This window comes from Eschrichtius robustus, chromosome 13 (genome assembly GCF_028021215.1).
Source record: "Eschrichtius robustus isolate mEscRob2 chromosome 13, mEscRob2.pri, whole genome shotgun sequence".
NCBI classification, from domain to species: domain Eukaryota; kingdom Metazoa; phylum Chordata; class Mammalia; order Artiodactyla; family Eschrichtiidae; genus Eschrichtius; species Eschrichtius robustus.
Genome location: NC_090836.1, coordinates 84,844,183 through 84,861,730, shown reverse-complemented (window position 1 = coordinate 84,861,730; position 17,548 = coordinate 84,844,183). Strand labels below are relative to the sequence as shown.

General features: G+C 34.4%; 1 protein-coding gene across 5 annotated transcripts in view; it reads left to right on the top strand.

The window, feature by feature from the left end:
• ANKS1B (ankyrin repeat and sterile alpha motif domain containing 1B) overlaps positions 1–17,548 on the top strand; it is a 1,169,527-nt gene that overhangs the window by 171,989 nt on the left and 979,990 nt on the right. For all 5 annotated transcript variants that reach the window (XM_068562021.1, XM_068562020.1, XM_068562019.1 and 2 more), the window contains exons 2-3: positions 4,731–4,811; positions 12,165–12,321. In XM_068562021.1, coding sequence (XP_068418122.1) covers positions 4,731–4,811; positions 12,165–12,321 — 238 coding nt within the window. The remainder of the gene's footprint in view (positions 1–4,730; positions 4,812–12,164; positions 12,322–17,548) is intronic.

Sequence of the window (17,548 nt, the reverse complement as noted above, 5' to 3'; positions counted from 1 at the left end):
CTAAATACTAAAGTAAAATAAACATAAAACCAGAAACAAATTGGATGCAGAAAGCAAACCGGAAGTCTACAGTTGCTCCCAAAGTCTACTGCGTCAATTTTGGGATGATTAGTTGTCTATTCAGGTAATCCACAGATGCAGGGTACATCAAGTTGATTGTGGAGATATAATCCGGGGCTCCTGAGGGTGCTGGGAGAAATTTCTGTTTCTCTTCTTTGTTCGTACTGCTCCTGGGGTTCAGGATTTGGCCCTGCCTCTGTGTGTAGGTCACCTGAGGGCATCTGTTCTTCGCTCAGGCAGGACGGGGTTAAAGTAGCAGCTGATTCGGGGGCTCTGGCTCAGTCATTTGGGGGGGGGGGGTGGGAGGGGTATGGAATGAGAGGCGAACCTGCAGTGGCAGAGGCCGGCGTGACGTTGCAACAGCCTTAGGCGTGTCGTGTGTTCTCCCGGGGAAGTTGTCCCTGGATCACGGGACCCTGGCAGTGGCGGGCTGCACAGACTCTTGGGAGAGGAGGTGTGGATAGTGACCTGTGCTTGCACACAGCCTTCTTGGTGGCTGCAGCAGCAGCCTTAGCCTCTCATGCCTGTCTCTGGTGTCCATGCTGATAGCCGCGGCTCGTGCCCGTGTCTGGAGCTCATTTAGGTGGTGCTCTGAATCCCCTCTCCTTGCGCACCCTGAAACAGTGTTCTCTTGCCTCTTCGGCAGGTCCAGATTTTCCGCAGACTCCCTCCTGGCTAGCTGTGGTGCACTAGCCCCCTTCAGGCTGTGTTCACGCAGCCAACCCCAGTCCTCTCCCTGGGATCCGACCTCTGAAGCTCGAGCCTCAGCTTCCAGCCCCCCTGGCCCCAGGGGGTGGGGGGGTGGGGGCAGAGAAGCCTCTCGGGCTGGTGAGTGCTGGTCGGTACCAATCCTCTGTGCGGGAAGCTCTCCGTTTTCCCCTCTGCATCCCTGTTGCTGTGCTCTCCTCCGTGGCTCTGAAGCTTCCCCACGCCACCCAGCCCCCGTCTCCGTCAGTGAAGGGGCTTCCTAGTGTGTGGAAACTTTTCCTCCTTCACAGCTCCCTCCCAGAGGGGCAGGTCCCGTCCCTAATTCTTTTATCTCTGTTTTTTCTTTTTTCTTTTGCCCTACCCAAGTACGTGGGGAGTTTCTTGCCTTTTGGGAAGTCTGAGGTTTTCTGCCAGCGTTCAGTAGGTGTTCTGTAGGAGTTGTTACACACATAGATGTATTTCTGATGCATTTGTGAGGAGGAAGGTGAACTCCACGTCTTAGTCCTCCGGCATCTTGAACGTCTCCCCTCTGAATCTTGTAGATTTATTGAGATTTATGATCCACAATATGGGATATATTGGTAAATGTCTTGTGTTCACTTGAAAAGAATATGTATTCAGGTATTATTGAGTAAGTGTTCTATAAATGTCAGTTAGGTCAAGTTGGTTGGTAGTGTTACTCAATTCTTCTATACCCTTAATGATTTTCTGTTTACTTGTTCTATCAATTATTGAGAGAGACATATTGAAATCTCCAAGTGTCAGTGGGTAGGTCTATTTCTCTTTGCAGTTGTATCAGTTTTTTGCTTCATGTATTGTGAAGTTCTGTTATTAGAGGCAAAAAACATTTAGGATTCCCATATTCTTCTGATAAATCGACATCTTTGTCATTCTGAAATGATTTTCTTTATCCCTTGTAATATTCTTAGCTTCGAAATCTGGTTTGTCCAATGTTAATATAGTTATTCAGCTTATTTTGATTAGTGTTAGTATGATTTTTCTGTCCTTTACTTTTTTTCTATTTGTATCTCTATATTTAAAGTGAATTTCTTTTAGTGAGTATATAGTTGGGTCTTACTTTCTTTAATCCAGTCTGATGATTTTTCTTTTTTAATTGGGATGATCAGACCATTGATAGTTAATGTAATTATTGATATGGTTATGGTTATTGATATGGTTAAATCTGTCATCTAACAATTTGCTTTGTATTTGTCTTACCTATTCTTTGTTCCTCTTTTCTGCTTTTTTTTTTCTTTTGCCTCTTTTGGATTTTTTTTGATGATTTCATAGATTATTTTAAATAAGTACATTCCATTGTTTTAACACTTCTGAGTTTTACCTGTGGCTTATTTATTCATTAAAAGTAATCCTTTATTTGATTTTTAAATTTATATAATTTAGCACACATTTATTCAATAGCTGTTGTATTCAGTACTTAGAGAAAGAGTTATTGGAGTAGGTGAATCTTGATCAGGGCTTTGGAGGAATGGTAAGGTATGATTGGTTAGAGAATCTATTGTAGGTTAGTAGAAGGGCATGATTAAAGGCACAGAGGTGGAAATTAATAGAGCAAGGTGGGTGAGCTAGCAGGAGGAACAAAAGTATAAAAATTTTAAGAATGTAATAGGAGATTGAAAATGCTTCAAGGATTGATTAAAAAAAAGATTGGTAAAAGCCTAACAATCTTAATGAAATTGTAAAACATATGCACATTTTATAACTTTACTTGTTTAACTGTCACTTTTTTTATTCTCAGGAAGTAAGCTACCATTAAAGAAAAAAACCACTGAATTGAAATAAGGTTAAGATCAAAATAATGTTAAATCCTTACAACTGACTAATTATATTTGGCCATTAATTTCCTCAAGACCTTTTTTATTACCAAATAAATTGTTTAACTCTTATGTAACTTGATTTTTTTTTTTAACAGTTTCCTGTTTTAAATTGTATAATGCTCTCTCTTGGTTTTATTTACTCTTGGACGGCTCTCAGTGTCCTTTACATAACATTTTTCCTGTGCTGGACCCTCCAGTATTGTTAATATCCATGGTTCTATTGTCTGTCCCATATTTTTCTTTCTTTCTTTTTTTTCTTTCCTCACAATGTACTTTCATATAGGTTCTCTGACAGTTTCAGTGAGGGCTGTTAGGTTTTCCGATTTTGAGTTGCCTTGAACTTGGGACTGTCTACCCAAGTCAGGTTTGTTTGTTTTTTTTTTAACCAGGGGTTGTTAGATTTTAATTAATATCAACCTTTAAGAAAAGCTTTCACCTTGCCCCCATATACAAATTATCCACTGAGGTATTTGAGTCTGATGGCCTCCCTCTTAAAGAGTCTGATATCAGGCACTCCCTTGGTTTTACCTTCTATTTAATAATAATTTGTTCTAACAATTTGTTGAACTATGTTCTAACAAATATAATAGATGCTAGTACTATGTTCAACTACTGCCATAAGAGCTTTGTAGGTATTGATTCATTTGATTCTCACAGCATTATAAGGTAGTACTATTATTATCATCTCTATTTTTCAGATGAGGAATTGAATTTCAGAGAGGTTAAACACTTCATGCAGGGCTACCCCCAGCAAGTAATGGAGCCAGGTTTTTTAACTCAGGTAATCTAACTTCAGGGCCATGCTTCTAACTAGATATTTTTATAATCTTCTGGAGATCCTTACTTTTATGTAAGTATGTCAGATACTTAAAATTCAGTGTCTCCAAACCTGAAGTCATTGTTTGCTTTCCATCTGCACTGTCTTCCCCAAGGAAATTTGCTTCTCATTTCACATCTTTGTTAATGTTGTTGTTTTCCTTTTGGTCATTTAGGCATTAAATTTGAGTCATTCTGTGCTACTACTTTCTCCTTCCTTCAGTTGATCCCTGCATCTTATTGATTTGTCCTTTTAATAACTGTTGAAAAAGTACATTCTGCTCATTTTCATTGTCTCAACTTACTTAAAGTCAGTTGTGATCTCTCATTTGGAATATCTATTCATTCTCTTCTCAGAGATGCTTGTGTGCTCTCTGGTACCTTGATTATCTTAGCACTCTGTAATTTAGCTTATGTGTCTCTCTTCTCCATTAGACTCTGTTCTTGTAAAGAAGGGCCGTGAATTATGATTTTGTACTCTCAGTGCCTAGCTTAATATGTGACATACAACTGGTGTACAATAAATATTTTGTGAATACATGAATTAGTTTGTCATTAGATGTTAGTTTTGATGGCTTTGATAACAGTTTGTTTTTGTTTTGTTTTGTTTTTTATTTTGGTCTACTTTTGGAAAAGTGTCTTTCAATGCCTAATTTTTTCAAAAGCTGTACATAGTTTCTGTAATTGTAGTGATCAAGGATAAAATGGATTCTTTCATGCAGTTACATGTTATCTTCAGAATATATTGTATAGTAAAATAACTTCGAAACTGTTAGAATCTTTTTATGGTTTGTGATAGTCCAAATCTTTAATTATATTTTCAAGAATGAAATATGTATTATATTCTCTTAGTAGCAATGGAACAGAAAGAAGTGTTTATATTCTTTGCATATGCAAAAATATAATTTATATAAACCACTGCCATCTCAGAATGAGTGTGTTAAAAGGGAGTAGGCAGGTGTCATAAATCTTTATTCTTGGTAAAGAATATAATAGTTGAATGTTAATTGCATCCAATATTTAAGTAATGACAGAAAGTGATAGGGAATTTTTGGGTCCAAATATAATGCATGGCAGTGGGCCTGCATTTACTAATTTCTGAAGGTAGCTATATTCCCTAATAATTTCCCTGCATCAAATAAATGAAGATATTGTTCTGAGGGGAATGCACGAAAGGTGGCAGTTGTTTTCTACATGAGTAAAATTTTCATATGCAACATGCTGCTGACTGTGGGACTGTCAGTCTTCCTTTTGTTTTTCAAAGCACAATTCTGCTTAACTGTTAACTCTGTGCTTGTGCTTTATTTGCAGCATCTGGCGAGGCCCCAATGTGAACTGCACAGACAGTTCGGGTTACACTGCTTTACACCATGCAGCCTTAAATGGACATAAGTAAGTGCCACTTATTTGGACTGGAATCTTTGTGTATTTAGTTACATGTGATGAAGTTAATTATGTCTGATGGTACCTGTCTCATGTTGCCATGAGTCCCCTGGGCTTAGATGAATTTGAAGAGGCACCAGGTGTTCAATACCTGACAAGCTGAAAGTGGTAGGAATGTTGCTGAGATGATTATGTGCAGAGTGTAAGTCAGTCAAATATCACACAGGGAAAATGGAAGAAGTGACAGAACCATGTTAGTCGTGTGTACCTTTGGGGAGGGAATGGGATACATCACTTAATGACACCTCCCTACTTTTTTGGGTGTCTTCACCAAATATGGGATTATTCACTAGGAGTGAACTATTCAATAGAGTCTTGCTGTTATAAGCCATAGGCACTTACATGAACCACTTCAAAATCCTCAAACTAAGCTAAAATGCTTTGTCTTTGTCATTCATGGATGGTCTTTCAGGTTTTAAACTTCTTTAACCTGTTTTTCAGAAGGAATGTGACCCTGTTCATGTGTCTCCCTTCCTATCTGTTTTTCCTTTGCTTTAATGATTCAAGTTAGTCTTTTCAGATCTGGATCATTTCATTTCACTTCAGTTTTATTAGATGTGGCAATTACTGCCTTAAAAGTGCTAGTTACCTTTTACTTTCACACTTAACATTTCTTTCATTCTGTGAATTGAGACACAAGGGACTTAGTTATACTTGATCACATTTTAAGGCCTTAAAGCTCTCATGGAAGAAACATCATTTTTGTCATTATTTATCATTATGACATATTTATCTAACTTATTGCATAAATTGAACATTATCATTCTGTTTGAAGAATCATCCAAATTATAGAAAATACCATGAACTGAATGTTTCATTACTTACATTTTTAGTATTGGAATTCCCAAATTACATTTCTTTTCATCCAGTCCTGATTCTTTATTATATCAACTTATACCATCTAACTTAGAACTTCTTATTTTGCCGAGTGTTTTTCAGCTATATGCTATCCTTCTGTAGAGTGGAAAATGTGTCCAGATCCCTAACATCTGAATCTTTTAAAGGAATTACTATTTATTCATCTTTGTACCTCAGTCATCAGGAGTGAAATCTATTAGATAAGCCCAAGCTGGCTTCTTTGGCCATCTTAGTTGTAGATTCAGGGTGGTACCATATTTCTTAGTTCCAATGGGGAAGACAGACCTATCAAATCTAATGGACAGAAGATCTTGAGCTTGACCATTTGAGCTATACAACTTTTCTTGTTCTATCTCAGCTTGGCATTATAAGTATTTCTCAAAATAATATTGTCCCCAAATGGACATATCCCTTCTTGATTTTCAGTGAAGTTTTTAGTAAATGTTATTGGTTTATACATGACATCCTGTGAAGTTCTAACCATTGAGATATATTTCTCTGAGGCCTCTTGCATAATTCTTAGTTTTTATTGGCAGTGTACAAAGTGAGGATAATTTAGGTGATTGAATAGCAATCATTAAGATTATCATAAAGAGATGAGGATTTGACTGTATATCTTTTAAGATCTCTTTAATTGCAGATGTTCTCTGAGAATTATATATCTCTGCTTTGCTTTTATCTAAAGGTCTCATTTATCTTTTCTTTTAAACTCTTTCTAGAAAGATTTTACTTAGTGTCATTCTGTAGGTATTGGAGAAAAGCAGGAAAATTCTAATCCCATCTTTCCCTCCCTGCTAGTTATGTGACCTTGAGCCATTTCATTAACCTATTTAGGCCTCAGTTCAGTGTACTGAATACAGTGGCTGGATATTTTTTGTTGTTACTTCCAATTATAACATTTTATGATACACTGTTTTATTATTGTTTGTGGCTCAGTTATGTACTATGATGTTACAGTTCTGAAATTTGGATTTTCATCTAGAGTATAAGATTTCTTGGTTTTAAATTATTTAAGTTACCAAGGACTTTTAAAATTAGAGATCATTTATTCTACCCTACCCGCCTCACTTCTTTCATTTTATAAATGGAGAAACAAGACCATTCTGGATAAGTGACTTAGTGGCCACTTAGTTATTAAGGTGGGGCTGTTTCTAGAGTCTAAGTGTTCTAGTTCCAAGGGTATGCTTTTACCAGTACTTCACATTATATCCCCTCGGTGGCTGTATGCACATCAGTTTTCTAAATTCTTGTTGGTTTTTCTCTGTCACATTTTGTATTTCTTGTTCCCGTTATCAACAAGTAGTGTGTTCTCATGGAATGCTGATTTAAATACTGGCATAAGAAAAGATATTTGACGGATAAAAAAGTGTCATAGAATATACCTCAGAGCCAGAGGAGAATGGTTTATGGTTTTTCTTTTCTTTGTCTTTGCTGTTCTCACTTAGCATAGGTAATGAACTATTGTGTTGTATTCTTCCCAAGCAAAAGACATTTTTTAATGTCATAGACATTCTTCTATGTCAGCATAGAAACACATAATTTCTGTCTTTATTCCTGCTGCTGTTGTATCCATCAGCTCTAGGTTGTTTTCATAAGCATTACGATTTCTAGGCTGAAGTTCATGGAATTATAGAGCTGGAAGAAATATTACAGGGTCCTATAGTTTATTCTTTTGCTTTGGGCACACGCTTTCCCCTTCCCTCCAATATATAATCTATGGCCTTGTGACTTCCCTGGTGGTCCAGTGGCTAAGACTCTGCACTCCCAATGCAGGGGGCCCGGGTTCGATCACTGATCAGGGAACTAGATCCCACATGCTGCAACTAAGATCTAGCATGCCTCAACTAAAGATCCTGCGTGCCACAACTAAAAGATCCCACATGCTGCAACTGAAGATCCCACATGCCGCAATGAAGGTCCCATGTGCCGCAACTAAGACCCAGTGCAGAAATTAAAAAAAAAAAATCTATGGCCTTCATACTACAAATTAAGCCTGTATCCTCTTTATTTTGTATATTTTACAGCTCTTGTGTATCACTGGTAGTTAATCCACAAGTGGAGCAGCATTTTACATCTGAAATACATTATTTCATAACGAACAATTCATCTCCACTTAGCCAAATCAGGACACAATAGAAAAAGTAATGTACTCTTGGTGATTTCTGAGTCATTTGTAATTACAGATTAGAAAATTTTTACCTTCAAATGATAGAAAAAACATGGTCAGTAGAACAAATTTAACTAGCGATGATTATAAATAAATTATTTCAATAGATAGGCTAGAGATGTTTCTCTTTTTCAAAATACGGAGGATTCATTGTCTCTCTCACATATTTCTACTGCAAATTTGATTCACTTAATTCTCTTCCAATTAGCCAGCTTTCCTCCCTCCTTCCCTCCTTCCCTCACTCCTTCCCTTACTGCCTCCTTTCTTTCCTTCCTTCTTCATGCCTTTCTTCTTTCTCTCTCTTCCTCTGTCCTTCTTTTCTTTCTTCTTTCCTTTTCCCCTGTCTTTTTAACTAATAATCTTATCATTCCCTGTAAGGTTTTACTAAACCTGTATATTCATGTTTCATTTCGATTCTCCTTCTTTTCTTAGCAACTTGCTCCTTTTTTTTTTTAAAGTTCCATCTCATTAAACTATGTTGGGTAATTGTAATTCTTGGCTACTGTTTTGGAAAATGTCAGTACTAAATTGTTATTCTATCTTTGAAATATGTACGTTATTTGATATGTGCAGGGTGTAAAATATTTTCTATTCTCGCTTCTCATTCTTTAAATATTTAATGTTTGAATCCTAGACTCCATTATCTATAATCCAAATTGGATCTCAAATTGGATCTAGAATCCACACAGTAAGCTATCTGCTGCACTTTTGATTTGCTCAGAGTAGGCTTTCTTATGAAAGAAGGGTACTTCCTCTAAAAATTTGTATAATCTAGTCCATGAAATTGCCCTTTGAGTCACCTACAAATATCTTTGGTTGATTGCTTCTTTCTTGGATAAGGATATTAACTAGTTAAACTTTGGCTTTATTCACTCTATCTGGAAATCTATGAGAGTGAATTCAGTATATAAAGGCGCTCCAGTTAGAAAATGGAGTGTATTGTCCTAAAGGCTTTTGACCATGTTGAACACATTTGCAACTTTATTTTCATTAAAGAGAAGTAAAATCTTCAAGAAAGTGTGAAATCAAGAGGGCCTTCATGAATTTGAGAATTTCATTAGTTTGTTAATACTACATCCATATGAAGATGATTTACATTTATTTCAAAATTCTTTGCATTACCGACAAACACAGGAGGATGGAACAAAATAAATGTCTTTGGTTAATTATAGGGAAACTTGCTGTTGAGGTAAAGAAATTTGAGTGTTGAATCTTCCCAATTAATTTAATTTTGCTCAGAACATATACTGAACTTCTTAAAAGACATTTCATATTAATCAGAAGTATTATTTATGTCTGTCAGAAAATGAAACAAATTAAACATAGTAGCAAAAATCAGTACTTTTAGAATTCCTGTTTTTACCTGAACTTACGTATATTAGCCTCAAGCTACAAAATGTTGTAGTGATTTAAGTTGGATTATTATTAAATTTAATTTGATATTTTTGTTTTGTTCCTGGGAAATGGAATTATTTTTCCTGTGATCTCATCAACTACATTTATTTTAGTGTTTTGGAACATTTCTTATTTATCAAATGCTGTTAAGAAAGAATGCCACTTTATCTTTAAGATATAGGGATTACTTCTCTGCTTGCTATTCTGTAGACAGTGTTCATTAATATAACTTAATATTTCATGCCAGGTAACCAAGTATGGTCAAAATATTCATTTCTGGATACCTCTGGAAGATATAAGATGCAACTTAAATAAAAATTTAAAAATAAGTGTTAACTAGGCTTATTATGGTGATCAGTTTGCAATATATACATATATCAGATCATTACGTTGTACACTTGAAACTAAAGTCATGTTATATGTCAATTATATCTCAAAAAAAAAAGGAAAAAAACCTTGATTTGGTGGGATTCTGTATTAACTACTCTTCTTGTTTAGACATTAAAGAAAGTACCTGAAATTTAATTTGCTCTTGATGAGCCTGGATGAAAAAGGCCTATATAATACATATTGCTTGTGATATACAAGGGATATACAATCATAAGAAATTAATGGCACTATATTGATTAATATTTTGCTTAAGATTCATTAAGACTAACAGGCACTTATTTGATCAAAGATATAACTTTATATTTCACAGATATGTTTCCACATTAGAAATCTGAGCTCAGCCAGTTTATTAGCTGGTATCTCTGAATAAGGTGAAAGGCTCAACTTAAATAAAAATTTTAAAATAAATTTAAATTTAAAAATAAATTTAATAAGATATTTATTTAATAAAGTGAATAAACTTTAAAAAAACTGAAATAAAAATAATAGTATTTATTTAGGAGCTTGGTGTTTGCCAAAGATAATTTCTTTTCTGATTTAGATATTAGATGATAGTAATACTATACAATACAAATGATCACTGTTAGTCAGTTTTTTCACTATATCATACATCTTCCTGATAGATACAGAATGAATGCATATCACATACATTATTAGAAAATGTCAACAAAAATTAAGCCAAATAACAAATGAAATTCTGAATGGTTTGAGAGAGAGTAAAAGAAAATAGTATTGATGATTCCATCAAACTTTTTACTCCTAGAAAGGAAATGCTTTTAGAAATTTCAGACTTTTTTTTTTTTTTTTTTGCTTAGGCTTTGAGGGATGAAATTAAAACTCTTCACATAATTGTCTTTCTTGCTATATGAATTTGGAGAAGGCTGTTTTTTGTAGGATAAATTCTACTTGTTACATCCAGGTATTTAACTGTGCTTCCTTTGGTATTATTTTAACTTTTATTTAAATGCTGATATATTTCAGTTAAAAAAAGATCACTAGAATTGTTCAATCTTGCAGCAAACTGCTTTAAGAATAGTTTTTGATTGTATACAGTTTTACAGTCATTTTCATTTCTCATTTGATTCACACCACAACCCTTTGAGACCGGCAACAATATGTAATCTCTAAATTCTATTTTAACAATATCTGAAAGAGAGACAGAGGTTATTTGAATTATCCAAGGTAGCCAAGTTAGTAAGTACTAGTAGAGAGTTGGGACTTCAAACCAGATCTTCTGGTTCTCAGCTGCTTTTGCTATTCATAAGTATTGAATTCTTTTTACCACTTTGTAAGTTATTTATCTCAGAATGGATGACCCTATATAACAACTTTTACGTGGCAGAGAGGTGAGAAGAAGCATAGAAACTGGACAAACTTCAGGTTTCCTTCTGATTTTCAGACTGTTTTTGCCAAAGGTGATTTGAAGGAAGCATTTTTACTTTTAAAGGATTTTATTTTTATTTGGGGCAAGAACTAATATTTGTATAGTGTTTTACTGTTCATTGAGTGGTTTCTCTTTTATGTTCTCATTTACTGTTCTTACCAGTCTTGAGCAATAGGCACTATTATTATTATTTATATTAATTTCTACAGGAAAGAAAAAGAAAAATGAGACTAAATAATACTCTAGGGGTCATATCACTAGATAGTTTGCATAGCTGGGACTTTAAATTCAAGTCATTTAAATTCAAAGCTTATAAAATCATACTGATTTTAGAAAAGAAATGTTAAAATGAGGTTTATTTTTACTTTCTCTGAAATCTTATCATTAGAAACTGCATCAGTGATAGAATTTGTCTCATAAATGAATTTCCCTCTTAAAATCATTTTTTAGCCTTGGAGGAGGAAGGTGAAAGAGTGCACAAGTATGAACAACACACATTCAAAGTATGTTCTGTGCTATGGCTAAAAGTTATTAAAATTTTTTTTCAACATTGGGCTTATACTGCAGGGTCTCTTTCCTACTGTGCTGCTTTCTCTTTTATATGTATCTTCAATCCCTTATTCCAGTTCTCTATAGCAATGATGTGTAAACTCCCTAAATGTCTCTTGGTAGTATGATAACTTTTTTTTGTAAACAGGGAGTTTGCTTGCACCTCAACTCTTCCTTCAGACTAAATCTCAGATACAGGTTATCTGGAAATACTCCGTTTTTGAAAAAGATGAGAGGAGGTATTCTTTTAAGTTATTTGACTAAATTCGTTCAGTTAATAAAATTAGATAAATTTTGCTGAAATGAATTCTATTAGGTAGTTTTATGGTTAGTCAGTGCTCTGTGTGTGTATGGTGGTGGCTTGTTCCAGGTAAGTAAAATAGCCAAATGTTGAAGAGGCAAACTCCTAAACCCAATTGTATGTCTCAGTACCTTGAATGATTACTCTAAATTGCCAGCCAGTATCTAGTATACTTTTATAATTATCTGTTTAATAAATGCTGCATTGTTCAGCATATTTTCTTTTCTGTTGTATTCTTTTGGTTTTTCTACTTCTTAGGGACATAGTTCTCAAACTGCTTCAATATGAGGCATCAACAAATGTAGCAGACAACAAAGGTTATTTTCCTATTCACCTGGCTGCCTGGAAAGGAGATGTGGAAATTGTGAAGATTCTTATTCATCATGGACCATCGCATTCCAGAGTCAACGAACAGGTGCATTTGACAAATATTTGCTCATGCTATGATTTTTCGAGAGTTTTGGGGAGCCAAAGACACATTGAAAAATCGATTATTTCTATCTTTACCCTGCCAAAGACCTTTCTACTGATGAATTTCCTAAATGAGAAAGTTGAAAACCTCTTTGGCATTTGTATATGGTACATTGGCACTAAGTTGGACATTTGTAAAGGTATTTGTTAACAAGAAAATCCCACATAAAGGAAGTAGTTGTAGTATTTTTGCCTGCTTTACGTAAGCATCCATTTTATATTTATTGAATATTTAAAGATAGAACAGAATTCACATTTGTAATATGAATTAGTTTTTCTTAATAAAATTTTAAATGCTAAAATGGTGACAACTATCATTTGCATAATGCTTTACCATTTACATAGCACTCTCACATTAAGTACAATTTTGTGAATTAAAATGCAAAATACAATGTATACAGTTGCTAGTCACATATTAAATTAAAAATTTCCTGTATGTGTAGAGATTATATCTATATACCTATATCTACACATACATATATATACACACACACACACACACAGAGTAAGTTGAGTAAAACACAGCAGCAGGACGATACTGATAGATAAAGTCAAAATATTTGCAAGTACATAGTATCCATGTTACATATAATGCATATATTTTAAAAAGTAATGCCATTCTCGGTATTCTAAATAAATAAGAACACAGATTCCAGAAAGTAAAATACAGTCCTCTAGTACAGTATGTAACAAACGTCTTGAGCTCTGCATGCCCCCTACTGTTCCCATTTTGTAAAACTATATTTGAAAACCAGCATGTAGTCCAACAATTGAATTACAAATATGGCATTAAGCTGCAGATTGGCAGTTATCCAATATCAATGGAAGTAGGTTACTCCAGGGTAAGCACATCTAATGAAGTACAATTAGCATATTGTTCAAATGGGTACAGACTTTGCAGACCTTTGACTGAAATTCAGATTAAAGAATAAAAAGTAACACTTGCCAGCTGTGAACAGCAAAGGGAAGAAAAATGTATATTTTTTTCTTACATCAAAACGCAGTTGTATAAAGAACTAATTAAGAAAAATGTTTTATTAATTGGAACACTGTCATTAATATTTATCACAATAAAATGTCTGTTTACAGGTTACAAAATACAGAATATTTTTTATGAGAATACACTCATTAATTCAAATCTATAAAAAATGACAGATATGGCTATCTTTATTGGCATATCATGCTAAAAGGAAATTTATGAGAATGCTGTCTGTTCCTCAGAAAACCAAGTTAAAAGATCATTTGTGGAATGAGCCATCTGGTGGTTATTCTTAAAACTGTCTGAATGCCCCAAAGCAAACCTGAAATAATAAGATGGAAAAACAAACCAAGGTTAAGCAAGGGAATGTTAGTTTCTCCAAACAATATTTTTAAAATGACATGAAAATAAGAAAGAAAAACCCTAGAATTTATTCACATTTGAAAGCTGAATATTTTAAATGGCATATAACTGTAATGGTGTGTTTTAAAGAGAAACATTTTTTGTGATGTTGAATAAATCAATTTAAATATAAAAAAGGTTTTTTTGAGGTGATTGGACTTCAGAATTCCTTTTTCACTTCTCTTGCTTTAGGTTGTGGTTTCTATTGGAAACAAGTTGAAATTTCTTGAGGTTTTTAATACCATGCTTTCAGTATTTTTTTGTTTGTTATTATGTATATATGCTTTTAGTGCTGACATAGTTCTCTCATTCAATGTCATTTCTTCTAAAAGTTTCTGATGTAGGAATTTTGTTTTCACAGGTAAATTTTGATTTTAGCTTTATTTCTTTTTTCCCCATGAATGGTACAGAAATATGCTAATTAATTATAAGCCTTTATGTATTTAAGCAATAGAGGGCAGGAATGAAAATGGTAATGAACATTTATTGAGACCCATGATAACCAGGCACTGTGCTAAGCACTTTTACCTGTGATATGTTATTTAATTAGTTCTCACAATCCTCTGAAGTGAGTTTTTATCACTTACATTTTATAGATGGGAAATCAGGCTCAGTAAAGCTAAGTAACCCTTCTAAGTTCACACATTACTGAGTGACTTAAACTGAGACTTGTATTCAGATCTCTGTAATTCCAGAGCCCTCCACAATAGCACATTGGTATTCTAAGTGGTAAATCGTATCACTTATGGAGTATTTACTATATGCCAGGCATTGTGCAGAGTACTTCATCTACATTATCTTTCTAAGCTCTACCACAGCCTGATGAGGTAGGTATTAATTACTGTTCCTACCTTATATATGGGGAAAGTACCTTAGAGAGATTAAGTAACTTGCCCATGATATCACAGCTTCTAAGAAATGCAGCCAGTATTTGAATTCAGGTTTTTCTGATCCAAAGCCCAAGCTTTTAACCAGTAATACACTATGTTATAATGTTAAAATTATGCATAATTTTCAGGGTTTCATTCTGATTTCTGAATGCTGTCTTTGGTTTCTAATACAACTTTCTTTAAAAGTAATTCTACCTTATGTTTTAATGTTTAAAGCTTATAAGGCATTTTCCTATATGTTATCTCCTTTGATTTATAAGCTGTATTCTAAGGTTATAGGGAAGGTAATATTCTAATTTTACAGTAAGATAAGAGAGATAGAGTGATTTATTGTTGCTAATAAGTACGTGTTAGCACTTCAACCTGAATCACCATTTTATACTGCCTTAGAATTAGTGGTCAACTTAGGGTGACATAATTTTGAAAATAAAGTGGACTCTGCCCTGATTTTGGTTTTTATAATTGCCACATCCTTCCTGTCTTTTGTCAACAGGTTTATTTCCTTTCTTCTGATGTTATGTATGTTTTCAATTTATATTTCTCTGTATATTCGTTTCCCTCCTGCCTTTCCTTCCTCTTTCCTTTTCTTCCACCTTCTCTTCTTCTTTTCTTCTTTATTTTAACATTAGAGCAAAAACGAGAGGAGCCTTATAAGTATATATTCCCTTGCCATTCACCAAAACTCAAATCCAACTAGTGTTAGATAGTTTCCATTAGTTTGACTTTGAAGTAAGATCTTTGGTAAATAGCTTTTGTTAGCCAGTTTCATACTGCCACCCATTGTCTGGAAGTGTCCTAATTTTTCAGAGAACACTCATCTGGTAAAAAAAGAAGGAATTCAAATCAGTTTAAGAATGTTTAATGTAGGCATACTAGCAATTATTAATTAGTGCTTTATCACAGCCTATTTATTTCAAATTGGATTTTTTTAGACCACTAGTGAGTATGGACATGAGTATACAACCATGCCTTTTGTAAAGGTAGCACAGTTGTGGTCTTCACTGACGTGACAAGCCAAGTGTGTGTTCGATATTATGGATAAACTCTATGAACATTTTCTCCTGAGTAAGTCTTGAATGATTGAAATAACTTTTTCTTGAGATCTGAACAGTGATAACTGGAGTTAATAGAAAACTTTCTATTTTGCACTTATAATTTCCTAGGCTAAGGCCTTTGCAAAGGTAGAGAGGTCTTTGAGGTATTGTTTCATAATTTACTTTTCTTTTCCTCAAAGAGGTACTATATCTTAAAAAATGAGATTGAATCTCTTTTCAACCAACGGGAAATTTGGTTTGGTCAGGAGACATATTTCTATAACATATTTTCATGGTTAAAGGTAATAAGATTGATTTTTAAATCAGGTTTATAAAACTTGGCCAGATAATAAAATCAGGGAGTGCAAGCCTCTATGTTGTCAGTCTGTGAGGAAATAGACTATGATAACACATTTAAACTAAGAACAGGAATGGCTCCCCCAAAATGCTGGAAAAAACAATACCTCCAGCTGGATTTCCCATCTGTCATATCTTAACTTTTTGTTGACTGTCTTCAAGGAGTAGCTTTTCCTTTGCGTTTGGCCTTCAAATGCCCTCTTCTGATACTTGTTTTGGAAAGTAAAGTAGTAAGAAGACTTTCCTGTGCTTTTTTCCCCCATCACTCCTCTTTTTAAGTTTTCAAGTCTTCTCTCTACTCTCAACTTACTTATCTGCATTGTTTTATCATCCAGAGCAAGGCTGAGTTGCTTTCTGGAACAATAAGATTTGTTTGGGTTTGTACCCTTAGAACAGCTATCTAAGCAGCTACTTCCTATTTCAACTCAGTTGGTGTTCTTTTGGGCAAAATCTATAGAAATTCTGCTTTCAGATCACTAGTTCCATGTTTTTCTTCTTTGGCAGTAAAGAAACACATGGCAGGCAGTGTGGTACAGTGGAACGAGCATAAATGGGTTTTTGATTCTGATGGATACAGGTTCCAAAAGATCCTGAATCTGCTTGGGCATGTAATTTAACTTTTTTGTATTTTAGTTTCCTCATCCATGAAGTGGAGATGTTAATACCAATCTTGTAGGATCATTTGTAAGAGTTAAAGGAGACAATGTATGTAAAGTTTTTAGACACTCAGCAAATGGTAGTAGTAATAGTTTCTATTGTGGAAGATGGTATTAAAAGTACCAACTTTGGGTCTAGGCTATTTAGGTTCAAATTCTGGCCCCAATACTAAATGGCTGTATAATTGAAGGGCAGTTATTCAACTACTTACTACCTCAGTTTCCTCATCTGTAAAATGGGGATAATGATAATAATATTTATCTCCTAGTGAGGATTAGATGAGTAAACATGAAACTGTGCCTGGCACATAGCGATAGCTATGACGATGACTCTGATGATGACATCCTCCCTTGCTCTCTAGAACCCTCATTTAGGACATTGCATTTTTGTTACTAAAATTTCTTGTTCACATTTCTCCTGATTGACCCTTCTGCCTCCTGACATAGTCATACTGCATATACCTACACCATCTGCCCAAAGAATCTGAAAGGTACATCTCCCTTGCAACTGGGTTCAGTTTTCTCCATTGTAACATTTTTTATTCTGCTAAATTCCTGGGAAAATCTCACTGATTTTCAACTGAAACACTTATAAGCTACACGTGTAATACTGTGATACTCCTTATAACTTGTATGGTATGGGTATGGTCTGCTTCTCAATCCATGATTATATTTCAAAAAGATATGGTTTAATCTTAGGGCCAGTATGTCTTTGTTCTCTTTGCAAAAGAAGCACTGATTTATACTTAAACGAAAGATAAAATGAAACTTAACTTGGGAAGCCTTCCTGTAAATCTTTCATTATCAAAGAATGTACTATCTCAGCTATCTTTTGGAAAGCCAGTCTGTTAAA